The 26364-nt window shown below is 55.9% G+C and overlaps 3 protein-coding genes across 4 annotated transcripts; 2 read left to right on the forward strand and 1 right to left on the reverse strand.

Moving 5' to 3' along the window:
* The first annotated feature begins 40 nt into the window (after positions 1-40).
* On the forward strand, positions 41-9957 carry LOC127389711 (endothelin receptor type B-like). Of its 2 annotated transcripts, none has more exons than XM_051630476.1 (8): positions 41-293; positions 2092-2705; positions 3977-4089; positions 4789-4993; positions 5669-5818; positions 6616-6749; positions 7356-7464; positions 7963-9957. In XM_051630476.1, exons 2-8 carry the CDS (start codon positions 2256-2258, stop codon positions 8110-8112), a joined length of 1311 nt encoding a protein of 436 aa, XP_051486436.1. In that variant the 5' UTR covers positions 41-293; positions 2092-2255; the 3' UTR covers positions 8113-9957. The 2 variants fall into 2 exon arrangements, with proteins under 2 accessions (XP_051486436.1, XP_051486437.1); XM_051630477.1 differs by having other exon boundaries at positions 41-223.
* A 670-nt stretch (positions 9958-10627) lies between these two features.
* On the reverse strand, positions 10628-13122 carry LOC127389566 (DNA-directed RNA polymerases I and III subunit RPAC2-like). Its single transcript, XM_051630198.1, has 5 exons — positions 13050-13122; positions 12554-12651; positions 11506-11582; positions 11155-11237; positions 10628-10821 (listed from the first exon to the last, which is right to left on the reverse strand). Exons 1-5 carry the CDS (start codon positions 13086-13088, stop codon positions 10774-10776), a joined length of 345 nt encoding a protein of 114 aa, XP_051486158.1. The 5' UTR covers positions 13089-13122; the 3' UTR covers positions 10628-10773.
* An 85-nt stretch (positions 13123-13207) lies between these two features.
* On the forward strand, positions 13208-25895 carry VAMP7 (vesicle associated membrane protein 7). Its single transcript, XM_051630281.1, has 8 exons — positions 13208-13286; positions 18682-18840; positions 20150-20207; positions 20914-21051; positions 21548-21638; positions 22210-22277; positions 23216-23308; positions 23957-25895. Exons 2-8 carry the CDS (start codon positions 18695-18697, stop codon positions 24023-24025), a joined length of 663 nt encoding a protein of 220 aa, XP_051486241.1. The 5' UTR covers positions 13208-13286; positions 18682-18694; the 3' UTR covers positions 24026-25895.
* The last annotated feature ends 469 nt before the right edge of the window (positions 25896-26364 follow it).

Consider the following 26364-nt stretch of genomic DNA (forward strand, 5'->3'; position numbering starts at 1 on the left):
GGGGGGAGCCCCGGGAGCTCCTATAAACCCCGGCAGCCCGGAGCCGGGGCACCCCGGCCAGGCACCGGGGGGACGGTCCCTCCGCCAGCCCCAGCCCCCCCGCAACAGCCACCGCCGGGGTCTCCGGGGCTGCAGCTCTGCCCGGGCCCCCAGGACATGTCCAGCTGTCCCTGCCGTGCGAGGGGAGGAAACTGAGCCTCCAGAGCTGGTGGATGCCAGGAAGGTAACAACTCCGAAGAAAAGCTTTGCTGTCCCTGCGCTGATCTGAAAAGAAAATTGTTTCCTGCTTGGGGGTGAGTTTTGGCACGTTTCTCAGGTCTCCCCCCGCCTCTATCGAAGGGGCCGTGGGGCCTGAGCAAGGTCGGAGGTGGCAGGAGAGGGTGTGAGAGGGGAAGTCCAGCACACCTCTGGGGGAAGGTCCCTCTGTTGTGGACCAGGCTGGGTTCGGGTCAGGGAAGATGCTGGAGATGTGATGTTCTCCTCTGCCTTTCTCTCCCCTTTCCCCCACCCACCCACGGTGTTTTTGCTGCATGGAATGTGCATAGAATCATTGGATGGTTTGAGTTGGAAGGGACCTTAAAGATCATTTAGTCCCAACCCTTTGCCATGAGCAGGGACACCTCCCACTACACCAGGTTGCTCCGAGAAGGTCTGGTTGGTGTTTGGCAAGGTTAGTCTGGCAGGAGAGCACAAGCAGAGCTGCTCTTGCAGGCAGGACAGTGTGGTGGGACAGGCTGGCTAGGGGTGAGGACTCCACCTGGGATGTGGCTGGTTCTCCTGGGCTGCCAGGCAAGAGGAATCCTGAGCCAGCAGGCAGGACCAGGCTGTGCAGGGCTGTGGCAGTGGTTTCCAGTCTCATCTGCTGCCAGGGAGATGGGCTCAGGTGGTGCCAGGGAAGGACTAGGCTGGATATTAGAAGAAACTAATGGATAGTGGGACTCGCCATCCCTGGAAGAGTTTAGAAGATGTGTAGATGTGGTGGTGAGGGACGTGGTTTGAGCACTGGACTTGGTAGAGTTTGGTTCACGGTTGGCAGAGCTGGGTTGATTGTTGGACACGATGATCTGAAAGGTTTATCCCAGCCAGAACAAGTCTGTGACTCTGTGGTTCCCTGATGTCCACATCATGGGCACTTCCAGCTGCAGTTTGGGCTCAGCACAGCACAAAGGGCTTTCCCAGCTGCACAAGGAAGCTGTTTGCCAACGGGAGGGAGGTGGGCTGGGGATGGCCCTGCCAGGCACCAGGTCACTTCCCAGGGGATCAGCCACATCAGCAAAGCTCAGAGGACCTGGGCTCAGGCAACGCTGCCTTTGGCTTCACATCTGGGTGCTGAAGAAGCTTCTTGATGTTCCCGTGCCTCAGTTTCCCCTCAAGTGAAAAAGGGTCATGCTTTGAAGCACTCTGAGATGGGAGAGGCAGCGGGGAGGGCAAGAAGTAGATGGGCTGTGGAGCAGGAGGAAACAATGTTGCTCTTTTACTAAATTGCTGCATTTTAAGGCAAGACTGGGGAGAAGAGTTTTGGTTTTTTGTTGTTTTGTTGTTTTGGGTTTTTTTTTCCCTGTAGTGTTTTGCAGCTGCTCTGCAGGGGTTGGGCAGGATCCTCTGAGCTGGGTCCTGTGATCCCAGCTCACATGAGCTGCTCTGCCCAAGCCCCGGGGCTGAGCGGCCACGGGTGCAGTGCAGGGGGACACAGGGACAGCCTCCCAGGGATGCTCTGCCACCACCATCCATTGACTGCCAAGCCCCCAGCCAGCCCCGAGTGGTGGGTGCTGGCTGTGCCACCCAGAGCTGCTCCCTGGGAGCTGCCCAAGCCCCCAGTGACCCCAGGCAGGAATTCTGAGCAGTCTGTCCTCTCTGAGGAGCTGCAGTCCCGTGGGGGGGAGAGGAGGACATTGGTCGTGGCAACCCCCCATGAGACAGCTGCCCCTGGTGTGCCTCGGGCAGCATGGAGAGCTGAGGACCAGGATAAAGCCCCTGCACCAAGTCAGAGCTGGGGGCTGCTCCAACAAGTCAGGCTTGGGTCCTCTAGGTTACTTACCCCTTTCTCCCCCTTCCTTTCTTCCCCTATTCCCAAATTCACTGCATTCCCAGCACCTGAGTCACGGCTGAGAACTACATCAAAAGGGGTCAGAGCAAAGCCCACCCTGCCGACCTCTCTCCAGGGAGCAGAGGCTTAGATCCACCTGAGACCCAAGCAAGGACACCCCACCAGCACCAGGAGGGCTCGTGCTCCCAGCTGTGCCATCCCCTCCTCGATGGCAAGGGTCCTGTCTCCCACCACTCTGGCCATTTTCCTGACTTGCCTCTTCCCCGGGGCACACAGCCAGACTCCAAGGGCTTTCCAGGAGAGCACCATCCCCTTGGAGGTGCTTAGCCAGGAGCAGGCTCACAGCCTGGTCCAGCAGAGCCTGCTCCAGGATGCCAAGCTGCCCAACCACTCAGAGAGCCTCCCCAGGACCACCAGCTCGGAGCCCCCCCTGCTGCCCGTCTGTGTGAAGCCTGCAGATATCAGACACATCTTCAAGTACATCAACACCATCGTGTCCTGCACCATCTTCATAGTAGGAATCATTGGGAATTCCACCCTCCTGAGGATCATCTACAAGAACAAGTGCATGAGGAATGGGCCGAACGTCCTCATTGCCAGCTTGGCACTTGGAGACCTTCTCTACATCCTCATTGCTCTGCCCATCAATGTATATAAGGTAGGCTCCATGGGATTAGGTGGGCTCCATGGGATTAAGCAGACCCCATGGGATTAAGCAGACCCCAGAGGATTAAGTAGGCTGGAGATGGCAGGGATGGTGTCTGCTCCCACCCACCTCCTGCCCTGGGGAATCTCTCTCCTTAGCTCTGTTTTTGCAAGGGGAGGGTGTTTGTGCTCCCAAAAGGAGGAGGAAAACATCAACAGACAAAAGGCTCAGAGGACATTCCTGGGAAGGCAGCTGTGTTGTGCACACACACAAGCACCCAACCCTCCACATCTTTTACATCTCATCTAAAATCACAAGAACAGAATCACTTGCAGTCTCTGACATTACAACCTGGTGTCTATTTCAGCTGAGCAAAAATTACTGTCCTGCTGCTCCGGGGGGAATTCCCCAGCATGGTTCAGTCCAGCAGCCTCAAGAAAAGATCTCTTTTACTCTACCTAAAGGTGGCTCCTCACCCAGGAAGGAGGAAGGGGGAGTGTTACAGACCTGGGGCTGCTTTCAGCGACGTGCTCCTCTACCTGAGAGGCAAAGGCACAAATGATCAGGGGAACCCGAGCTCTGCAGGGTGCCCAGGGGCAGAGGGGAGCAGGCAGGGGTGGGCAGTAGAGCTGAGACCCCTGTGAGGAGCAGAAGATGTGTTAAGACATCTGGGAGGTCTGTCTGGGCTACTGCAGCTCTTTCTTGCCCTCTACTTGGGGCAGGTTTCTGTGGGCTGGAGCCAGAGGTTTCTCTGAAGGGTTGGAAAGGATGCCCTGGGGTGAAGGACTTGGAGCTCAGCCAGATCTGTTGGTTAGAGAAGCTTTAGCCTGAAAAGTGGGCCAGAGGGGTCCTGCCTCGAGCAAAATGGGTGGCAGAGGGAGAAAGAGGAGAAAGCCAAAGTAGGAAGAATCTGACAGTGAAAACAGCCAGACTTGGCCACCTCTGGAGCTGCCACCAGCACAGCTTGCAGCCAGCACCAAGAAAAGTCATGATATTTTTTTGTCTGGGCTGAGGACAACATCTTGCACTGGTGTTGCTTGCCTTGTCACAGGGAAACTGGGACAAATCTCCAGGGTGGGTGGGGACTCCCTGCTCTGGCCACATCCACACTGATGTTTCCTGGTGGTCAGGACTTCCCTGGGCCACCCGAGCAGCCCCTCTCCCCAGAGTGCCTTCAGCTGCTCCTCGTGGGCTCCTCACACCTTCTGGGTAGCCAGGGGCTGCTCCAGGAAGCTGGACACACTCTCCTGAAGCAGTCTGGTCATCCCGTGGTTCTTCCCCAGCTCCTGGCAAAGGACTGGCCCTTCGGTGTGCAGGTGTGCAAGCTGGTCCCCTTCATCCAGAAGGCCTCAGTGGGCATCACAGTCCTGAGCCTCTGTGCTCTCAGCATCGACAGGTAAGACACAACTTGAAACTGCTGCTGCTCAGGTGCCCTCATCAGAACCAGGGAGCAGAGGGCAGGGGGCTTGGTCTGGGGACAAACCCAGAGATGGGGACAAGGTGCTGTCATGTAGAGTTGAAATCCAACAGGACCTGACTCTGTTGAGAGAGTTTAAATCCTGCTAGAAAAGGGTGAGGGAAGGATCATTAGGATATCAGGAAGAAATTATTTCCTAACAGGAATTCTTTCCCGAGGGTGGGGAGACCCTGGCCCAGGGTGCCCAGGGAAGCTGTGGCTGCCCCATCCCTGGCAGTGTTGAAGGGCAGGTTGGATGGGGCTTGGAGCAGCCTGGGCTGCTGGGAGGTGTCCCTGCCCGTGCAGGGGTGGGACTGGATGGTCTTTAAAGTCACATCCAAGCCAAACTGTTCTGGGATTCTGTGATCACAGTGAGCTGGGACAGCTGCTGGGGTGGTGGGGAAGGGTGGCACCTCCCCAGTGGCAGGGAGACTTTGGCCCAGGAGAGTACCCCCACATTCCTTCCTCGAGCCCCTGTTTCAGATCTTTCCCATCCCACTGATGGGGAAGGCCCAGGGGTGGAGGAGGAAGGCATAAGGGAAAGGCCTGTGGGAACAGCTCGAGTCCACACCTGCTCCTTCCTTCCTGAGGGCTGTTTTCTCACTCCCTGCTCCCCCCACGTTCCCACACCTCGGGCAGGTACCGAGCCGTGGCGTCCTGGAGCCGGATCCAGGGGATTGGCATCCCCATGTGGAAGGCAGTGGAGGTGGTGGTGATCTGGGCAGTGGCCATCGTGCTGGCCGTCCCCGAAGCCATCGCCTTTGACATGGTGGAGCTCAGCTACTGGGAGCAGCACCTCTGGGTCTGCATGCTGGCCTCTGAGCAGAAGTCCAGCTTCATGATGGTACGTACCCTGTTCCACCCTGCACTGCCAGGAGGGCACGGGCAACCAGGGCACCCTCCCTCCTCGATCAGAGGGGGAGGTGCTTCTGAGGGTGGCTTCTTCCAGCCATCCAGGTGAGCACAAGGAGAGCAGCATCAGGCAGCACAGAGACCCAGTGCTGTAGTGACATGGGGTAGACTTGCTTTGGATGCAGGACCAGGCAACAGGCAGCTGGTCCTTAAGCTGTGTGGTGTCCACCATCCACAGCACAAGCTCTTGACATATCTCAGGAAGGATCAGAACAAGCTAGACTGTCCCAGCAGTCCAAAGAGCATCTGCACAGGTAACCTTTACCACAGGGTCAGCTCAGGGTGAGCATGGGGATGAAGACCCTCACAAAGCATCAGACCTTACCCCCGCCATGTCAACCAAACAAGCTCCTTGCAGCTGTGTCCTGCTCAGGGCTGCCAGCTGGGACTGGCAGCCAAATGCCACCCAGCCTTTAGTCCTGGGGGTCGAAGATGTGCACCAGCTTTGGGGAAGGTGCTCCCACCTGCCCCGAGCACAGGAGCACTTCCACACACCAGCAGTGTCTGGCACAGCCCAGCATCGGGGTCAGGGACCAGCTCAGCCCCTGCCCCAGTTTCCCCTCCCCAACTTTCCCCACTTCCCAGTTGCTGTCTCTTCCCCACGCAGTTCTACCGTGACGTGAAGGACTGGTGGCTTTTCGGCTTCTATTTCTGCCTCCCCTTGGTGTGCACTGGCATCTTCTACACCCTCATGTCATGCGAGATGCTGAGCAAGAGGAACGGCATGAGAATTGCTCTGAATGACCACATGAAACGGGTAAGAAAATCCAGGAGGGCAGAAACTCTGCTGCTGCCCCAGCCAGGGGTGCTGGGGAAGGGGGGAGCACGTCCCTGTCCCTGTGAAGGACACGTCTGGGCTGGCACAGCCACAGTGGTCACTGGATATCAGCACAGTGATGCAGATGCTTGGATTCAACCAGGAAGTCAGGCCTTCAGCTCCAGGCTCAGGGACAACCCCAACCACCAGCCTGATGGCCACGGACCAGCCTGATCTTCAGTTTCTCACGGCTGGTTATCTCTGGCCATGCTGTGCCAGCCCAGGTCCCACCAAATGCTGGATGTGCAGGTCACAGACACGGGGTGTGGGGAGAAGATCAGGCTGCTGTCCCCTCCCACACCTTGCAGCACCATCCCTTGAGGCAGACCAGCTGGTTGTCACAATCATGCAGAGTGGAGGGTGGAGGGATGAGGCCCCCACACCCCAGGGAGAATCACCCCAGCAAAGTCAACATGTGGGAAGAGGCGTGGAGGAGCCTGGTCCACATGGTGCTGGTGGCACCGTCCCCCTTTCTGCTCCTGGAGCTCAGGGTCCTCCTCAGGATGCAGGAGTTGGGACCTGCGGGTTGTGCTCTGGAGTCAGGGGCTGCCCAGCCCTGTCAGGCTACAGAAACTACCTGCAGGGCCTTGCTCAGCATGGGGAGATGCTGCTTTGCTCCACCTGCTCTCCACTGCTCAGCCAGACACCCCTTCTTCCAGAATACGCTCTGGAGGTTTGTGATAGGACCAGGGACCTCTATTTAGATGAGAAAAATCTTTGCCCACATCTCTTTGCAGCGCAGGGAGGTGGCCAAGACTGTCTTCTGCCTGGTGGTGATCTTTGCACTCTGCTGGCTGCCCCTCCACCTCAGCCGCATCCTCAAAAAGACCATCTATGACCAGACAGACCCCAACAGATGTGAGCTGCTCAGGTAGGGCCACCAGCAGGAGAGGACTGTGCTGGCAGCCCCTGCGGGCACTGGCAGAGGCTCTGCTGGGCTCAGCACAGGCTGGTGAAGTTTCCTTCCAAAGACCTTGTTTCAGTAGCTCCTTCTCTAGATGGCATCGCTCTCCTGGTGGGGTGTGGGGGACCGTGAGAAGAGATTAGAAGTTGAAATGGTTCTATAAAGCTATGGGTTGAAGAGGTCTCCTGAGCATTCCAGGAAGGAGTGAGAAGCACTCCCTGGAGGGCCAAAGGGCCTGCAGCACGTCTGGGGGCTGCACACACTGGCTGCTCTGGGGCAGGGGCCTGTCTTCCCCTCTCCTCTTTGCCCATGACACCTAAATCCAGTTCAGGCCAGACACTGCTGCTGTGCTGGGGTCTGAGAACATCAGAGAGGTCTCCTGCTCTTGGTTTCCCTGGGACATGCCCCTGGCCAGAAAAGCTGTTGAGCAAGTGCCCAGTTGTGGGAGAGCCTGTTCGGTGCTCAGCTCTGCTGCCAGTCCCTGTGGAAGCAGGTTCTGGGCCAGGCAGCCTGGAAACCCTCCCTCACTGAGCTTCCGACACAGCCACCCTCTTCTCTCCCCTCCTGCCTCAGTTTCCTCCTAGTGATGGATTACTTTGGGATCAACATGGCCTCCCTCAACTCCTGCATCAACCCCGTGGCTCTCTACTTTGTCAGTCGGAAATTCAAGAACTGCTTCCAGGTAGGACTGAGCCCTCCCCAGCTCCTGGCTGTGCTGACCATCCCCAGTCATTCTGTCCCTGTCATTCTGGATTAGAAGCAACCCCACAAAACAGCAGACCAGGGCCTGGGGCTGCTTTAAACTCAGAGCCCAGGTTATTCAGAAATAGTTTTCAGCACTGGTGGAGCCCTGAGAAAGGAAGGGGATGGGATGGAAAGGAAGTCATCTGCCAGCTGCTGTGGCAAAAAGAAGAGCTGAGCCCAGCCAAACATTATCCATATTTTCTGTCCCAGAAGGACAGAAAACACAGCTGCAAAAGGTACCCAGGATTTTAGTGTCTGCATTTAAAATCCCCACCAGCCCAATCTTGGAAAAGCTGCTCCCAGCAGGCCTGCAGGACAGGCAGGCTTGGAAGGGCAGGCTGTGATCCCCAGCCTGGTTCACCAGCAGCAGTAGGGCAGTATTCCCTCCTCCTGCAGCCCTGGCTTGTAACCTCTCCTCCCTCCCGTCTCCCCCCAGTCCTGCCTGTGCTGCTGGTGCCAGAGGCCGGCGCTGAGCATCACTCCGACGGACGAGAAGGGCTCCATGGGGAAGTGGAAAGCCCACGGGCAGGAGCTGGGGCTGGACCGGAGCAGCTCCCGCCTCAGCAACAAGTACAGCTCCTCCTAAAGCTGTGCCACCCGTGGGGAGTGGGCACCGTGCCTGGGGCAGGACCCCCTGCTCCTCTCCCACCACCCTTTCCTGGCCGGGCCCGAATCCTTTTGCCTTCCTGTCGAATCCCAGCTGGCAGGAGCTGCAGGACTTCACAGCCACCCCGACCCCCCCTGTGCTCCGGGCCACCTCTGGGGGTGGCAGAAGGGGATTCAGATCCTTGTAGGGTTGTTTCATTTCCTTGCAGGAAAACCAAGTGACTTAGGGGCCATTTGTGTCAGGTGGAAACACGGAGTGGGGAGATGTGCACGGAAAGGGAAGGAAGGTTGAGGTGTGGTCACTTTGAGATGGATGCGGGAGGAGGAGGAGAGGGAGAGGACCAGGAGTGACAATGTCCAGCTGAAGAAGCCAAAGGAAAGCTTTGATAACATCCCCTTTGGTGAGGCCCTGAGGAGCAGCACCCAAACACTGTAGAGCTAGAATCCTGTCCTGGGGCCAGGCAGAGCAGCCAGGACCTGCTGATGTCCCCGGGACAGACACCAGCTACAGGCTCACAGGGGAATCCTGTTACCTTCGTTAACCTCCTGGGGCCCCAAGTCTGGTTTTATGCTCTGAGAGCAGATCTAGTCATACCTGCATTAGCAGCCACGCTCAGATCAACATCTCAGCCTTAAATGGTTCAAAACCAACCAGTCTCAGATCTGCCCATTATCAATATTGCAACAAACAGGCAGGAATTCCTCCCAGCTCTGCTCACTGCCACCACTCACTGGGTGTCTCTGCCAGCGACTCCAGCCTCCCTTGCTAGAGCTTCCCCTGCTCTTCTCCTCCCAGATGTCTCCTCTTAGAACCAACATCCCAAAGTTTGACCAACTGCGAGCAGGAAGAGGAGAGGGGAGCTGAGATCCCAGCTAGGTATCTTGCATTCTGTTGGCATCCAAAAGGCACTTTCCCAGCCCTGCAAGGTCTCCCTTAGGCTGCAGCCAAGACCACGACCAGCCCGTTTCAGCCCAGAGGGAGAGGGCAGAGCACCAGGACAGAAGGAACGCCGGCACCACCTACCTTCAGCTGCTCATGGAAGTGCAAAGGCAGCGAGCTCCCTGCTGCCAGCTCCCATGGCAGGGGAGAGCTGCCCGGCCACGGCAGGCTCCTCCTTTCCCTGCTTCCTCAGGCGGAGGGTGTCCAGGAACAGGGTGATCCCTGCAGCCCAGCTCAGGGAACGCGTCGCTGGCTCCAGCCGGCAGGTCAGTGACCAGCTGGGTTTCAAGATCTTTTTAAAAAGCCGTTCTCCAGGACACCTGGGCTGAGGTTGAACCAGCTCCTGGGTTATTCACCCCTCCATCCTCCCCCCCCCCGCCCTGGGCACACTGCTTTCCTGCTTTTTTTTATGTCTCCCTGTTGCTCGGGCTGGGAAATTCTGCAAGCAGAACGTCCCCAGGGCGGTGCTTGCTCCTAGGCAGGGGGGTGAAACCCTCCCCAGCACCCCCGGGCACAGCCCCTGTCCCCCCACACCCCTGCTGGTCCCCAGCCCTGTCGCTGGAACTGCCCCGAGCCTCCAGCAGGAGGAAACCAGGCAGGTCGGGGGTGGCCAAAAGCAAAACCCCAGCAGCTGCCCGCGATGGAGGAGGGACCAGGCTGGCACGGGCAGGATGAATCCATCGCAGCAAACCTCGAGGCCAAGGAGCCTCAGGATGAGCCGCAGGGCTCAGGGACCAACACAACCCCCTGCCGGCCGGTCAGAGACCGAGCCTGGCAGCTCCGGTTTGAAAGAGTGATTTTTTTTATAGAGAAAACCTGACATCTTACATCCTCCCCCTTATTCCTCCCCGTGTTAATAAAACATGTTGGTGTTTGGAAGGAAAATCTCTGGGTGTTTCTTATTAAGCAGCTGGGGGGGACTGCAAAGTCTGCTGAATACTTAACGGGGTGCCAGCAGGTCCCTCTGGTAACTGCAGAGCTCCCTGAAGGAACAAGCAGTGTCCCTCCTGTGCACAGCAAACCCCAAAGGGTCACGATCCCAGGGCTGGCAGGGAGCAGCAAAGCCCCTGCAATTCCAGGCCATGTCATGCTCAAGAAAAGGTTTGCAGGTTGCTGGCTGCCAGCAGGGTCTCAGTCTTGCACCCTCTAAACCTGCTCACCAGGAGTGGTCTGGCCTTGCCTCTGCTGCCATTCTTCAGGGGGAGAGGAAAAAAGACAAGTGGGTTTTGACTCATTTTCCCCCCGAATGAGCAGAGGAGCATTTCACAGTGATCTGCTCCAAACAGGAGGGCTGCCCGGGTCTGCTGGAGTCAACTGGTGCCAGTGAGAGAAAGATTTGAACCCCAAGAGGCTGCTGCCTGTCTGAAAGCCTGACTGTCCACCCCCCTGAGCCCTGAGCCACACACTGACTCTGTGCCCCAGCCCAGCTGCCAACTCTGGGGTCTGAAAAACCTGGGCAGGAAAGGGCAACGACACCTGGAAAGGGAGGGAGCCAAGATGGAGGAGCCACCTCCCAGCTGCCACCCCTGCTGAGCTGAAGGCAGTGTCACCTCTGTGCCACCCAACTCCATGAGGTTTATTATTAAATACAGGTTTACATCAAAGCAGTCATAAAAAATCCCACCAAACAGCACCTCCTGCCACAGGGAGTTCAACACCCAGACGTGACCCACAGCCATGGGGACTGTCACCCCCCAGGTGCTACTGCATCTCCTCCTCCCTCTGGGCCCTGTATTCCTTCATGCTCCTCTGCAAACAAGAGCAAAGGAGAAATGTTAACAGCACATATCTGAGGGACCCAAACACTGCAGTGCCACCACCCTCATCTCTCCTGTGACCTCTCTGTTCACTGCCTGGAAAGGCTGAGAGACCTGGGAAGCTCTGACAGAGCTCCAGGCTCTTTCAGAAGTGACAGAGCTTCACAGTCACCTCCCTTCCCTTTCTCTGCCACAGGTCAGGCAGAGAAAACTATCAGGTTTTTCATGTCAAAACAAGACCTACAGAACAGGTCCCAGCCCATTCCTCTCCCCTCTGAAACCAAGAGACAGGAAAAGCCCCTGAGCTCTTCAGGAACAGTCTCACCTCAAAGGTGTTGAGCACATGTTGACAAACACCCATCAGGTCGTTCAGCCCTTTCCGGAATGGCTCAACAGCAGGAAGGGCCCCTTTGGGAAGGAAAATGTGTGAATAGAATGGGATTTGGCTTCCAGAGGGGTTGGCAGCCCCCTCCCCTGGTGCTCTGGGTGTCACCACCGTGCCCGAGGGCAGCCCCCGTGGTGGAGAGAGGCTCTGACACCAGGGTGTGCCCACATGCTGCCCTGGCACAGCAGAGCTGAGGGAGAAAAGTGCTTTTCTTCATCTAAGTGTCTCGTGGTGGCCACCTGAGCAGGGGAATCCCCCAGAGAAGGGCCTGGGGAACATGCCCACCCATACCTCTGGTCTGGATCCTGAAGTTGATCTTGCTCTCAGAGGGGTGTGTGATGCAGTAGCCACAGAACTCCACGTCGGGGCTGCAGGGGGGAGAGAGGAGAAGAGAGCCATGAAACCCAGGATAACCCACAGCAAGTCCCAGGGAAGCCAGAGGCTCTGCTCACCCCAGGCCTGCTGGGGCTCAGGATGTTTCTAAAATGACTGAGGGTCTCATGGAAGGGATAGGCTGAGGGGAAACTACCTGGGCAACCTTATCCACATGCCCCCTTCTATCTCTGAGCTTCCCCAGCTCTCCCCTGATCTGGGGAAGGACACAGCTGGCAGGATACTGGGCACCATCCTGGCACCACCAGCAGTCCCCTGGCAGGCTGCAGGGTTCAAACAGGGGGTTCTGGGTGCTTGGAAACCTCAGTGCACACAAACAGAGATGGTCTTCAGGCTGCATGGCATCTGCCTTTGCAAGCTGAGGGAGCTGGGAGAACATTTGTGTGCCCAGCAGAAAGAGCAGCCTCTTGCAAGAAGCCTGCTGGTTTTCTTGTCACTGTGATTTATCAGATGGATTCACATGACACTTGCCATGGAACTGTCATTTGAGATGATGTGTGAGAGCTTTAAGATGACCTTCTTGCTGCAATTCTTCTTCCCAAACCCCCAGTGCTGCCCAGTTTGGTCCAATCAGTCAGTCTGTGGGTCAGCATCCAGGTGAGTGGAGTCCCCAGCTGAGCTGGGAGACCCACACAGCTCAGGAGGGACTGAAAGCCCTAAGCTGAGGTTCAGTGGGGTTCCTGGGCCCCAGGCGTGGCTGGTCAGGCCCATTAAGGCCAGTTAGTGCTCTCAGGGCCCTGCACAAGGAAAGCTAATCCTGTGAAGGCAGGTAATTGACAAGGAGTCTCAGGCACCGTGTCTGATATGAAGACCCAAACAGGGGTGCACAGAGGTACTTCCTGATGGTTTCCCTTGTTCCAGCAACCACCGAGATGCAGCTCGGGGGGCCAGGGGAGGGGACACAGGTCCCCAGAGCAGGGCCAGGCACCCCAGAGCCTCCACTTACTTCTTCATGACCATGTACCGGAGGGAGTTGCCCAGCGTGTGGTCCTCGTCGTGCAGCACGAAGGTGACACAGTTCCCCTCCGTCCCGTCCGCCTGGACCTGCCCCAGCAGAGACAGGGCCCTCAGCGCTGAGCGCTCCGGCTCCAGAAAACCTTAGTCCGGACTGGTTTTAAAGCAGGTCAGTCCCGGCCTCGCCCTGCTCCCGCTCCCTGCGGGGCCACCTCGGGCGCCCACGCTTCAGGGCACCCAACGAACGGCGCGTTGTTCCTCTCGGTGCCTGCTCCGCCTCCCGCGCCCGCGGAACCGAGCGGCGTGCCCGGCTCCCTCCCTGCCGGCTCCAACGCGCCGCGCCGGCCCGTCCCCACCCCACAGCCCGGGGCCCATCCCGGGGGGTCCCATCCCGGGGGGTCCCATCCCGGGGGGTCCCATCCCGGGGGGTCCCATCCCGGGGAGGCCCATCCCGGGGGGTCCCATCCCGGGGCCCGCTCCCCTCTCACCGTCTCCAGCGCGGCCTTCCTCTCCCCGTCCTCCGCCATGGGCCCCGGACTACAACTCCCGGCAGGCACCGCGCGGCGGCGGCCCCGCCACCAGGTCCTTGCCTCCCCGCGGGGGCTGCTGGGAGCTGTAGTCCCTGGCGGGGGGGCCGCCCCCGCCGGAAGTGCGTCGCGGCTGCCGGGAGCGGGGCAGGGGGGAGCGGCGGGGCCTGTCAGCGCTCCCTCCTGCCGCGGCGGCCGGTGAGCGGGGCCGGGCCGGGGGGCTCTGATGGGGAGGGCTCTGCCGGGGGGGGCTGGGGCCCGCGGGAGAGCTGCCGGTTCCCCTGGAGGCAGCGGTTTGGGCTCCGGTTCAGCCGGGAGCAGCTGGGCCGCAGCGGGCCCGGGGCTGGCGGGGCCGGGGCTGGCGGGGCCGGGCCCGCAAGGCTGAGGGCGGCTGGATGTCTGCGGGCACGGCAGGCTGGCTGGGCGGTCCGGGGTGCTCCGAGGCCGCGCTCGGTGCCGGGATGGGGGAGGCGGGACTCGGGGAGGTGCGGGAGGACGGGGAAGGGAAAGGCCGTAGCTGCGGTGCTGGGGGAACGGCGGAGCCTCGTGCTGCGGGTTTAGCGGGCAGCGAGGGCTTGTGTGGCTCTCACTGACGGGACGGTGAGGAATGCAGTTACCGTGGTAGATCATCACAGCGCGAGGGCCGGCCACCCCCCGGCGGGTGTGCCGGGTGCGGGTGCTGCCAGCCTGCAGGCTGCGGGTGGCCTCTCCAGAGAGCTGCTGACCCCTCAGCTGGGCTCTTTGTGCTGCTTCGTTTCTCTTCTAAAAGGTGTCACCCTGCCTGCCAGGCAAGTGCTGGGCCTGGGACTGGCCCGGGATTACTCTTCCCTAGGGATCTGCTTCCATCACGGAGAGGCAGAGGTAGCTGAGGTAGCTGTGCAGGCAGAGAGGAAGCCAGACTTCGGCTGGCCCTGAATGTTCTGTTTCTCAGGCTTAAAGTGAACAGATAAACTACAGGGCTTAAGGCTGGAATATCCCTGAAAGGAAGGATGGCTGGTGGGTGCCAGGGAAGGGTTAAAGGGAAGTCAGGGCTGCAGTCACTGTGCTGGAGGGTTTTCTCCTGCTGGCAGTTGGCAGCTTGCAGGGTTGCAACACTTGCACTTGGTTGTGTTTAGAGGCAGTAGTGAGGCCAAGCCCCTTGCCTTCTGCACAGAGCATCTCTGGAAATGCAGTCCCCTCCTCCATCCCCTGGGGATGGGAGTCTCCTGGTCAAGAGGAAGGGCTGAGTGCCCCCAGGCTCCAAAGGGCACCACTGCCTGGGCTCCCCTCATGCCCCGGCTGCCTCAGCTGCCAGTGACAGTTTGTTCCAGGGCCTCAGTGAAGTCAGAGTAACACACAGGTTGCTTGTGTCTCACTTGAGAACAATACCTCATCCCTCCTGAAGCTTCAGACCCCACGGTGAAGTCCCAGTCTGGGTTCTGACACGCTTTGAGGTGCTGCAGGTTTTTCTGTGCCCTTCTGGCCACCACCAGAAGAGACCTTGCGGGCAGCAGCATGACTTGCAGTGAGTAAGTCATCCTTGCAATACCAGAGCAATGCTGGACTTGCCTTTTCCCTCCTCTCTGTTTGTTGCCAAGTGCTTCTGGCAGTGCCTGAAGAGCTGTCTGGATCCATGGTGTTTTCTGGGTGGCTGAGGAACATGGCCTTTTCCCCTTTTCCCTCCCTCATCTGGAGCCTTTCCAGGCCTAGCTAGCTTTAGAGTTTTTCTTTTACCAAGGTTTGGTCTTGGCTATTTCCAGCCATTCAGTGTTGTAGGTTCAGATAGAAAACAGTTGTGTTTTCTGTTATGGGAATTTTAATGGATTTAATTCCTGACTGTCTTGTAACTTCTGAGGAGACATGTTCTCTAGCAGTTCAGTAGACCTTGTATGACTTACAAAAATACATGAGTTTTACAGGGCTGCATGAGATGCTGCTTATAAAGAGAAATCCACTCCATGTTGATCTGTTTTACTTCATTTAGCCCAATCTACTAATTAAAGAGTCTCTTTGCTCGTGTGGGCTTTGTAGTCCTGAGGTCAGTCCCTCCCTGCCTCTCAGCTGCTGGTCTTTTTCATGCTGAGGGGAGGGTTTGTGGGTGGTTTTTCTTTCACAGCTGCTCCTTCTATTGGTCCTGCTCATTGAGTGACTGCAAGGGGAAGAGATTGGTCCCTTGATACTGGACAGCCACCTGATTGGGGCTCAGTGGTGGTTGTTTATTCCTGGCTGTGCCCTGTGCTGTGCCACACACCAGCAGGGTGCTGCTGCAGTCACTGGCCTGGCCAGTATGTCACAGACCAGGGTGCCTTGGTGGGTCTGAAGGGACAGGAGTTCATGGTAAATTCCTCTTGGTTTAGTTCCCATCGTTGCAGTTCTGGTGTCGTGGAAGCACCTTGAAGAGGTGGGGTGCTGAGTGAGTAGAAAACAGAAGCAAGTGCAGTTTGTGTAGTTTGCATCTTCTGGCTACACAGATGTTCCTTCTTTGCCCTGTGCTCTCTCTGGCCGTCAGGCAGGAGTGATGCTGTCCCTTTAACCAGGAGCAGTTAATAATTTCTTCCAACAAGCTCAGAATCAGCTGGGTGGCTGCCCAGGGCTCTGCTGTGATAAGCATTTAACTGCACTTCTGAGGCTGACTTTGGTTTCATCTTTGTCTACAGACCTGCTGGGCCTGTGTTTTTGCTTGGCTTCCCTTCTGCTGCAGCTGGAGGCAGAGGCTCCTGCAGGAAGGTTCCAAGGACTGGCTCACTCCTTTGTGTTCCAGCTCTGAGCAATCCCCCACCTTCTGCTCAGGGCCAGGTCCAGGAGCTCCTGCTTTAAATGCTGCTGTGAGCATCAGGCTGAAGCTGTTGGTCTCTTCAGGTCTGTGGAGGGGAGACTTGTGATTAGTAACTTACCCGTGTTTAACTAGAGGTGGGCGAGTCTTGGGGCACTCGAGAACCGCCTCCCGACCCTCAGGCTCCCTCTCTGTAGCACTGTGCTTTGCAGAGCTGAGAGTAGCACGTTAAGGTCAGAGGCAGCAAAGTGTCCCTGCAGTCTGTGGCTGCTGTTCCTGCTCTGGTGCCATCACGTGTGGCTGGTGCAGCAATTAAAGCTGGATGAGAAAAAGAAGAAACATGCCCAGGAGCCTGGGTGGCCACCCCGCTGCTCTGAGCCCCGAGCGCCGCGTCCCCGTCCAGGGCTTGTGTCTCTGCAGGCTGATGGGTCTGTGAGCAGATCTAGCACAGCTTTCTGGAAGGAAGTCTGGGGTTTCTGGAGCCGGGAGCTCTGGAACCCTGTTGATGAGATGTGATCTGGCTGGCTCAGCAGTGCTGGGAGGGGAGGCTGTGGTCGGGCTTCGGAGAGGCTTTGCAGATGACTTGTCTCTCATCTGATGCTCTTGGTAGTTCAAGTGTTGCAAGAGATGACAAGATGCCTTGGAAGGGTGTTTTTAAACTCCTTTAAGGCATTAGCTCCAAACTGGGAGCGCTGGGACTTTACAGGCCTTTGTGTAACTGTTAATTGCTCCTGTGGGAGAAGGGCAGCGTGGGCAGCCCTGAGCTCCTCACCTCCTGATCACACCCTCCCCTGGGCCAGGCCTGGCAGGCTGCGTGCTCTGCTGCTCCAAGGTGTCACCTGCTCCTTGTAGCAATCCCATTTCTCCCTGGCAGAAACACCCTGAACCCTGTGGAGTGAGTGATTCTGGGTGTTACAAATGGCTGCTTGGAGCCAGAGCCAAGAGGGGCCTGCTGGGAGGTCCAGGGAAGAGTGGAAGAACAGAAGGAACTCGTGATAAATCTTAGGCTCCAGTCCATGGCTACTGGGGGGATATTTGTGTAATGGTGACCCTTTTCCTCCATAAACTTGTTAATTACTTTCTGAACTCGTGTGAACTCTTTTCCTCCACGAAAGCATGTGGGAATGAGCTTCAGAGGATGCATTGTGTGAGGAACTGCTGCCTTCTGCTGGGACCTCTGCTTGAACTCTTCATTTCTGAATTAACAGATCCCAAGTACCCAGAACTTTCTGCTCTGCTTTACATTCTTTCTCTTGGGTTTCCTTAGAAAGTGTGCAAGGGGGAAAAGGGTTACTCTTGCTTTTCCATGTTCTGTAACTCCCACAGTCATCTTCAGGTGGATATTGACATTGCTTAACTGAGCATGATGAGCACCACCTGTCCCTATGTTTAAAGGTCATATCCTCTTAGACAGAAAATAATTTGGATTTTGTTCTGTGGTGTTGCCAGGTTTGATGTTTGGAGGGCAGTGGTGATGTTGGGAGGGCACTGGTGATCCTGCAAGCCAGAGTGCCTGTGGGGGGAACAGAAGCACACCCAGCTGTCTCTCACCTCTTGGGACCCACATTTTGAAGTGAGCTGTCTGCAAAGCCAGCTCCTTCACCAGCAGTGGAAGGGGGTCTGCTGGTCTGGGCACTCTTCACCTGCCTTCTTCCCTGCAGGGTGGGTCACTTCAGCCAGGGCCAGGGGAGTGGAAGGCCTGGCTGGACACAGCCCATGTTCAGTCTTTGTGCCTCTGGCCTTCAGATCCTGAAGCAGAACCTGCTGCTCTGCTATGTAGCTATTTCTAGAGAGGCCTCCAACCTCCTTGGTTGCACTGAAAGAGGTGTGTGATCTTGTCAGCTGAACCCAGATGTTCCTAGACAGAAAACAGGCCAGGCAAATGCAAAGTGAAAAACAAGATTCTTGGTTTTTGCAGGGTCAAAAGTCTTCCTCAGCCTTTCCTAAGCAGACAGGAGGCCTATGGATCCACTGGATGAGCTGAGCAGCTGGCACAGCTGTGAGCTGAGACCTGGTTTCACATGTTAAATCTTGGCTCTGCCAGTGATGAACGTGCTGGGAGCTGAGCTGCTGAAGCCTGTCCCTCCCTGTGGCAGCAGGGCTGTTTTTCCAGCTCCAGACACTTCACACACCTGAGACCCTGGCACACTGTGACCCATCCAGTGTGGTATCTGTGCAAGATGGGGTGTGGGGCTGGGGCCATCACTTTGCAGAGGGTCTGGCTGGCTTGGAGAGGTGCAGCTGATGTGCTTTTACAGCACTCTGGGGCCAGCACAGACTCAGGGTGCCTCTGGGCCATGAAAAGGGGACATGTATGGCATGGCTCTGGGCAAGTCTTCTCCTTCAGTCTGACAGCAACCGAGGCCAAGGCCTCACCCCTGAGCAGTCATGTGTCAGGGAGGGGGGCTTGGTCTGTTTAATGAGCTGCTCTTACCATCCTGGCAAGGCAGCCACTTCCTTTCTGAGCTGGAGGCTGCTGGGGGCAGGCAGCTTTGTCATAACAAGCAAGAAGGAACCTCAGGGTCAGTTGAAGAGCAAAACAATGTACTAGTAGCTCAAAATCTAGGTGGAGCCAAGGTGGGCAGAGCTCGTGGTGGAATGGCTGCTGTAGGACCATGAAGCTGCAACAGGAAGAACCTTCTGGAGGTGGTTGTAGTCTTGGTGTTCTGAACAGAACCTGAAAAGGGAAATGAGAGAAACTTTCTGATAATGGCGTCCTGTGGAAGTATTGAGCACACTTCTGCACCCTCCCTCACCTGGAGGCCTGAGCCAAGAGGGTGAAGGTTCTGCTGCTTTCTGTGCAGGGAACTCTTAACTAATCCTTGCCCTGTTTTCCTGCAGGTGGAGTGAAGCCATGGCTATCCTGTTTGCTGTGGTGGCCAGGGGCACCACCATCCTTGCCAAACATGCCTGGTGTGGAGGAAACTTCCTGGAGGTGACAGAGCAGATCCTGGCCAAAATCCCATCGGAAAACAACAAACTGACCTACTCCCATGGGAAGTGAGTAGCTGCTCTGCTGGGCCTGGGAGGGGAGGCTAGGGAACGTGCCCCTGGGCAGGAGTAAGTGGAGTGGAGCCAGACTGGCACTGGGATGTCAGTGTGCTGATGGAAGGTGCAGTCAGCTCAAGAGCTGCTTTTTTCCCCCCCCAAAACTTTGCAGCATAACCAGGGAGCTGGTGGGTGCTCAGCTGTGGATGTCAGACCGTTGGGCTCTCTGGTAGTCAGGGCAGCAAACTGTACTTCTAGCCCACCTCTAAAGCATATTTCACTGTTTTCTTATGTGTATAATAAAAAGCCTGAGTCTGAAGGCAGCTGAGCCTTAGAGCTCTACAAGGCAACCTTACCTGGTTTTATTCTGGAGTTTGCAAGAGGGTCCACACACCTACTGGGGAAAAACTTCTGGGAATACACAGGAGTCAAAGTGAAAGGTTACAAAGAGGTTTGAATTAGGACCATCAAATGGTGATGAGGGGCAGTGTAAGAAAAGAGCTACACCTGAAGCCAGTGAGTTGAAGTGAAATGCTCTGATCAGTGCTGGTCTGGCTTTAGTTGTGCACAAAGTGAGGGTTTTTTTCCTGGTGGGCCTAAAATAACAGCTTGGTTTGATTTTGGTAGGTAAGTGCTGTCTTGAACTGGCTTGCACAGTTTTTCAGGCTTTGGCATTTAGCTAATGTCTGTGCTGGCTCAGCACCACCAGAGGCACCTTTGCATGAATAGTTAACTGAGCCACATGATTCAAGCCTGTTCAGCCTGATGATTGTTCTGCCTAATGCATTTTCTGCTGTGGTTGCTTTTGTCTCTCACAAAGCAGAGGCAGGGCAGCCCTGTGGTCCCACAGCCCAGGCTGAAGCAGCAGCCACTGCCCCTGCAAGGGTCACTCTGGTCTTGTCTTTCTGGTCGCTCCAATTAACTGCAGCTCCTCGTGTGTGAAACAGGGCACTGCATGTGTGCTGGGCACAGGTCTGAGCCCTGGGTGCCCTGCAGGGATCTGCTTTTACGAGTAAGTAGCAGGAAGAAGGTGCAACTGAAGTTGTTTGGTGACTACATGTCCCACAAAGTTGCTGTGGAGTACAAGAGGGCAGGGAGCCTTTAACATGGGGGGCTCTGATGGCAGGTAGCTGAGAGGAGTGGAGACCCCTCCACAGCCATGGCTGGGACCTGCTAGCACTGGGGTTTTCTGTTGGAGTAGCTGGGATTTGCTCTTCCACTTCTCCAGCCCTTGAAGGCCTCACAGACAGGGGTGTCTTCTAGAAGATCAGTCCTGTGGCAGCTCCAAATGATTCTTTTTCCATTTTGTACTTCTCTGCAGTTATCTGTTCCATTACATCTGCCAAGACAGGATTATATACCTCTGCATCACAGATGATGTAAGTATTTTGGTTGCAGCTCTTGCACAGGCTCTCTGGAGGTTTTGGCTCTTTTTGTACCTGTGTGTCAAACTAAATCCATGGGGGCTGTTAATCTGAGGTGCCTTTTTTTTTTTATCCATTGGAGCTCCTGCTTGTGTTCTCATCCATAGAATCATAGAATGGTGAAGGTTGGAAGGGACCTTAAAGCTCATCAGGTTCCAACCTCCCTGGTATGAGAAGGGACACCTCACACTAGACCAGGCTGCACAAAGCCTTCCACATCAGTTTCAGCTTTGAAGTCTAAACCTGGAGCTCCAATGCATGTGACTGGTTTTGAGGTGAAGTTGTTGGTTTTGCCTGGTTCCCCTCTCCAGCCCCAAAGCAGCAGGATCTGGATGCAGAGGGAAGCCTCATTGCCAGAGAAATGTGCACAATATTCCTCAGTTCTGGGAGTGTTGCAGCAAAAACTTCTCCCTCACTGGGAGAAGGTACCAGGCAGGCTGAGAACTGGCTAGATGCCCCTGTGAGGGCTGCTGCCCGTGTCCAGGAGCTGAGCCTGGGATTTGGCTGCTGCCCTGGGATGATAACCAGGCAGCTCCCACCCTTACACACAGCCTCTTCACACCTGAGAGTGACAGTTCCTCTACAGCTGCCCACTTGCCCCCTACACTTTGTTACCCCTGCCTGGACACACTCTGGACATGGCTCTGCTCTCTCCTTCCAGGACTTTGAACGGTCCAGAGCCTTCAGCTTCCTGAATGAAATCAAGAAGAGGTTTCAGACCACGTATGGCTCCAGAGCACAGACAGCCCTTCCCTATGCAATGAACAGCGAGTTCTCCAGTGTCTTGGCTGCTCAGCTGGTGAGATCTGTTGCTATGCAGGGTTTTCCTGACAAGCCAAACTTCTTCCTGGAAACTCTTGTATATTCTCCCTTGGAACAGAAGTGCTGTGGGGCCAGGGGAGCTGGCTGTGGGGCCAGGGGAGCTGGCTGTCCTCTCCATGCTCACCCTGCAGCTGGTTGCTTCACTGCTTTGGTGTTAAAATGGGTTGTGGTTGCCAGGGAGACACAAACTGTCTGTACCAGGGAGCTGCACTGGAGAGCAGATCATGGAGATGTTTGAAATGTCAGGCCCAGTTCCAGGTGACCATCCAGTGGGAGCCAGCATCACTGGCACTGGGAGCAAGACACACGTGTTGCTCTGCTCCTGACTCTCTCTTAGAGATGTCTTGGATAACTTGAAAACTCACATCTATGTCTGTGCTGCTCTCTAGTGACCAGGAGTGTCCTGTTGTGTCCTGAGGAGCTGCAGTGCCTGTTGTGGGTCCCTGTTTTCACTGACTCTTCACTCCTTACAGAAACACCACTCGGAGAGCAGGGGCCCTGACCAGGTGGCAGAGACACAAGCTCAGATTGATGAACTTAAAGGAATCATGGTCCGAAACATAGGTGGGTGTCTGACACCTCCCCCAGGTGCCAGGCAGGGCTCCTCAGGCCAGGGTGGCTGTCCCACAGGGAATGTTGTCCAGAGTGGTGGGGTGGGCTCTGGGCAGAGGGAGCTGGTCAAGAAGGGGCTGGGGGGCTGCTGAGTTTGCAGGTTGGTCTGTGTGTTGAACTTGGCTGAGGGGTGAGGAGCTCTGCTGGACATGAACCTGGGCAGCTTGAGAGGGGGAAGAGTCTTTTGGGTCTGCTCTGGCTGTTGCTGTGGCTGTCCTGCAGCTGCTGGGAGGAAGATGCCCTTCTGTAGCTTTTTCTTCTGTCAAGACTCTGGGTTTTGACAAGTCTGACCACTTAAAATAGAGGCTTGGATCTGGAACTGACCAAAATTGAGTCAGGTTGGTCCCAAAATGCAGCCCGTGTGATGTGAGACTGTTGCCTGGCAGGCTCTGCCAGTCTGAGAGCTACCTGGTGTCTAAGGAGCCACTGCCAAGAGCTCCTGGCTTGCAGTTGGGCTTGGGTGCTGGAAGCAGCTTTTTGCACTGGGATCCTACAGGTGTGGATTTTTGTCTCTTTTCTCCAGACCTTGTGGCACAAAGAGGAGAGAAGCTGGAGCTGCTGATTGATAAAACAGAGAATCTTGTGGATTCAGTAAGTCTGGGGAAGAACCAAAATGGAATGTGATAATCTAGCAGTGTCGTTCACTCTGGAAGGTTTCTAGTCTTTCCTCTGGGAATCCCTGGACCAGCATCTTCCTCTGCAGAGTCCTGTCTTGGTGCCCAGTTCCTGACCCTTGGATCCTCAACCCAGGAGAGTACCAGGGTCTCCTCTGGGGGGCTTGTGGTGATCCAAACACCTCTAAGCTGGCAAAAAAGTATTCCTGGTGTAGGGAGGTAGCAGGGGATCAGCTTCAGGCCAACACACCCTTCACAGGGATGCAGTTCTGCCTGGGGTGGCTTGTCTGGAAAAGCTGTAGGGGGGTTTGTGGGGAAAACCTGAAAACAACCAGCAGAGTGTGCTGCTGAGGTGGGTTGTGGTGGGTGCTGCAGCCCTCGGGGCTCCTGGTGACCAACACCTGGTTTGAGTGGGTGGAATTGAGGGATGCAGAGAGGATACTTGAGGTGGGCAACCACAAGTTTCCCAGAAACTGCAGCAAGCCCAAGACTGGAGGAAAGTTTCTAGGATTAAAGGACTTGTCTGGGCCCCGTGGAACTGCTGTCAGGAGCAGCAATATGAGTGGTCTCATTTTGGCAGGTCTATTTACAGTAATAAATCTGGTGATTAGATCCGTAGTTCAAAAAATATTTTGAACCTCCTCAGAAGGTGAGAAATCACATCCCCCAGCTGGTTCTGGACCTATTCCTACTCTTTATCTTGTCCCTGAAGTTGTGTGGGAGAGTTTTGATGCCTGTTCTTGTTGTGTGTTAGTGTAAGTGCAGGAGTTACACAGCTCTGGAGGAGAGAACTGCAGGGGTTTGGGCTACTGGGGAGGCTGAAGCTGGGAAAGGCCTCTTCATGGAGCTTCTTGGGATGCAGCTTCCTTTGCAGCAGGCTCAGGAGTTAATGAGTTGTTTTACTCTCTTTTGCAGTCAGTCACTTTCAAAACCACCAGCAGGAACCTAGCCAGAGCCATGTGCATGAAGAACCTCAAGCTCACCATCGTCATCATCATCGTCTCCATTGTGAGTAGGGGGCTCAGCTCCTGGGCAGGCTGGTAGCACCCAACTGGCTGCAGAGCCCCTCGTGCCTGGGAGGGTCTTGGCTGGAGAGGAAGGGGTTTGATGGTCTTGTGAGAGGTGAGGAGGAGAGGAGCATCGTGCCAGCTGGCTCTTCCTGGCACAGCAACAGGAAGAGCTTTCCAGGGAATTCTGTCTGGCTTCTAGGGGCCTGTCATAGCTGCCTTGCCAGCTCCCTTGGAAGCAAAGGCACGGAGTTTATGGCTGCTCCATCTGTGAAGGCTTTATAGGTCTTACTCCTACCAACTTAGATGTTGTGTCTTGTTCCTTAATGCTGAAGTAGCTTTTTTTGCTGTGTCCCTGTGTCCCCAGCCTGTGATAAGTGCAGCAGGGGCTGGGAGGATGCTGAGGTGGCACTGCAGGTTAGCAGTGAAGTACTTTGTCCCCACTGAGCCTTCCTTTGTGTTTTGCTGGGGACAGTTCTCATCCCTCTGTTGCTGCAAAGATGTGGAGGTGCTGGCACCAAGTCCTGCAGGGTGTTTGACAAGTTCTTTGGGGGGTTTCCAAGCTGGTGTGTTGATGGCCAGGCTGAGCCAGCCTTGACTGGGTGATGGAAGTCTGCTCGTCCCCTGAAGTGGCCCTTTCTTTCTCCAGGTCATCATCTATATCATCCTCTCAGCAGCCTGTGGTGGGCTGGCCTGGCCAAGCTGTGTGCAGAAGTAACTGAGGCAGCTGGTGCTGGTCACTGGGAGATGGGAATCACCAGAGTGTGAAGAAGCAACCTACAGAGTAACTCTCAAGTCTGTCACTACTGACACCTTCTCATCCTTCCATCCCTCCAGGACTTCAGATGTTTGCCTTATCACCCCAAACAGGCCCAGCTGGTCCCTGCTTCTGGGCAGCTTAACCTCAAGGATGGGCTGTTTGAAATTACTTGAAGGGATTATTTTTTTTTTTAAATTTTGTTCCTTTTTCTGTCCCAACTACAACCTCCTCAGCTGGGTGGGGGGTCTGCCCAGCTCTGGAGGGTTCCACGCTGGGCTGTGTCCCTGGAGCTTTGCGCTTGGGTGAGACCAGCCCTGCAGCCACTGTCCTGCCCACAGGAAGGTGTCAGAGGGTGGCTGAGGGGGAGGGACGAGGTGGGTGTATGAATTTCCACTTCCTCCCAACGCTGGGAGGTTCAGGTGGCTCTCCCTGCACATCTGGCCTGATGTGCTTCGGTAGCATTTCCACAGGTGGAGGTTGCACGTGTCACACGGCAGGAACGGCGCAACCGGCCGCGCGGGGGTGGGTGCTGCTGCTGCACCACATCTCCTGGTCCTGGAGGTCGTTCTGCAGGTGGTAGCAGAGGCTGTGGGGTCGCCTCAGCATTTAGAAATGGCTGCCTCTTCATCCTCACTTCTTCCTCATCTCCCCCCCTTAATTTGGGGCTGAATCAAGTCAGCAAAGAGGTGGTTGCCTCGAGTTAAGGGCGCAGTCACGTATCTGCTTCCTCACGTTATTTCTCCTGTTCTTCTTTTGAGGGTGGACTAAAATGAATATTAACGTTATCACTTGCTAAGGTGAAATTGGGGCCAATCGACTGATCTGGCTTGATAAGGTGTCAGGTGTCTGCTGCTTGTGCTTCTCCTCTGAAGGTGCGTGCTCAGAACTGAGGCCAGGGAGGGGACAGAAGGCTGGAGCTGATGGTCACTTCCTCTATGGCCAGAAGAAGAAAGGCTCTTTAGAGGATGCAGTGACTTGTGCTCCTCTGTAGAGAGAATTCCAAACCAAACCCAAGGCTAGTAACCAAATGTGGGAGGGTGTGCTGAGGATGTGCTGCCCTTGGAGAGAGGGGCTGCTGGGCTGCTGCTGGACACCATGCCATGTTCCTGTCCCTGCTGTGGTCCTGCAGCCACAGGGGTTGGTGGCTGGGGTGAGGGTGTAGGAACTCCTGTCTTGGATCTTAGGGGCTCATTTCCAAGAGAAGAAATAGAAACAACTGCAATCTCCCAGAAGCAGCAGATGGTCTGCAAAGGAGGCTGTGTCTTTTTGGCCCAAGGAAGTGGCTTCTAGTGGTGGGTGGAAGCTGTCGAGGTGTGGGAAGGGGAGGCTTCATTTGGTGACAAAATTCCAGTGTTTGGTGCTGTGGGCTCCCTGCAGTGACACCAAACTGCTGCTCCTCCACCTGTGGTTCCTGGTGTGTGTTACACCTCCAGCAGGTGCCTGATGAAGAGTTGTCCTATCAACTTGTTCTCACTCAGATTTGTCTTCTAGTAGGCTGAAATGTCACTGAGGGGAACTCAGCTCTTGATATCCAGAAGATGCCAATGGTTCTGATCAGCACCCTGGTCTCTGGCATCTGTTTCTGTTTGTGTTAATCACGTGTAAAGCTGAAGATTCCTCCCTCTGACCTTCTCCTCCAGCCACCCCCAGCTCCGTGTGCAACTGTGCATGTTTTAGGGATTGTTGATGTTACTGTGTTCATTTCTATGATTTATTGTCTTATGTACAAATACTTTTTAAAGATCCTTCCTTCCCTTTTACAGGATGCACTGAGGCATTAGTGTAAAAACAGAGTTAACTTGATTTAAATAAAATGACTGTACAGGAAGGGGAGTCCTTGGCCTCTGTGAAAGGTGGGGCTGGCACGAGGTGTGGACCTGGGGAGTGTTTTGATGCAGGTGCTGGAGCCTGTCCTGACTCCACAGGGGCTTGTTCCTGCTGGTGGCCAGAGCCTGCTTCTCCCTGCTGTGACCTCAGTGCCTGGGACAACGGGATGCAGAGGGGCAGAATCCCAAAGGAGGAGTGATGCCGGGAGCAGGGCAGTTACTGGGAAGTGAAATGAAAGGCTGTGGGAAATGTTTTTACAGCAATTTTCAGTGATCTAACAGCCCCGTGGGTGCAGGTAAGCCCAGGCAGCCTTTCCTCTTCAGGCCCAGCTGGGAGGAGCCCACCTTTCCAGCAGTTTATCCTGCAGCCTGATTTACTGCCCATGGTCTTGCACTAGAGCCTCCGTGAAGAACATTGTAGCCCTTCATCCACCTCAGGAACATGAACTGTAGCCCTAGGGCTGGGAGGCT

The sequence above is a fragment of the Apus apus genome, chromosome 12 (genome assembly GCF_020740795.1).
Source record: "Apus apus isolate bApuApu2 chromosome 12, bApuApu2.pri.cur, whole genome shotgun sequence".
In the NCBI taxonomy this organism is placed as follows: Eukaryota; Metazoa; Chordata; class Aves; order Apodiformes; family Apodidae; genus Apus; species Apus apus.

Excerpts from the sequence above, each read along its gene's own strand:
- LOC127389711 (XM_051630476.1), top strand. The coding sequence starts at position 2,256 with ATGGCAAGGGTCCTGTCTCCCACCACTCTGGCCATTTTCCTGACTTGC. Across the intron at positions 4,994-5,668 it reads AGAAGTCCAGCTTCATGATG|TTCTACCGTGACGTGAAGGA; the intron begins GTACGTACCCTG and ends TTCCCCACGCAG. Across the intron at positions 5,819-6,615 it reads TGAATGACCACATGAAACGG|CGCAGGGAGGTGGCCAAGAC; the intron begins GTAAGAAAATCC and ends ATCTCTTTGCAG.
- LOC127389566 (XM_051630198.1), bottom strand. The coding sequence starts at position 13,088 with ATGGCGGAGGACGGGGAGAGGAAGGCCGCGCTGGAGACG. Across the intron at positions 12,652-13,049 it reads GGAAGGCCGCGCTGGAGACG|GTCCAGGCGGACGGGACGGA; the intron begins GTGAGAGGGGAG and ends CTGCTGGGGCAG. Across the intron at positions 10,822-11,154 it reads ATGTGCTCAACACCTTTGAG|AGGAGCATGAAGGAATACAG; the intron begins GTGAGACTGTTC and ends TCTTGTTTGCAG.
- VAMP7 (XM_051630281.1), top strand. The coding sequence starts at position 18,695 with ATGGCTATCCTGTTTGCTGTGGTGGCCAGGGGCACCACCATCCTTGCC. Across the intron at positions 21,052-21,547 it reads GTGTCTTGGCTGCTCAGCTG|AAACACCACTCGGAGAGCAG; the intron begins GTGAGATCTGTT and ends CACTCCTTACAG. Across the intron at positions 21,639-22,209 it reads AATCATGGTCCGAAACATAG|ACCTTGTGGCACAAAGAGGA; the intron begins GTGGGTGTCTGA and ends TCTTTTCTCCAG.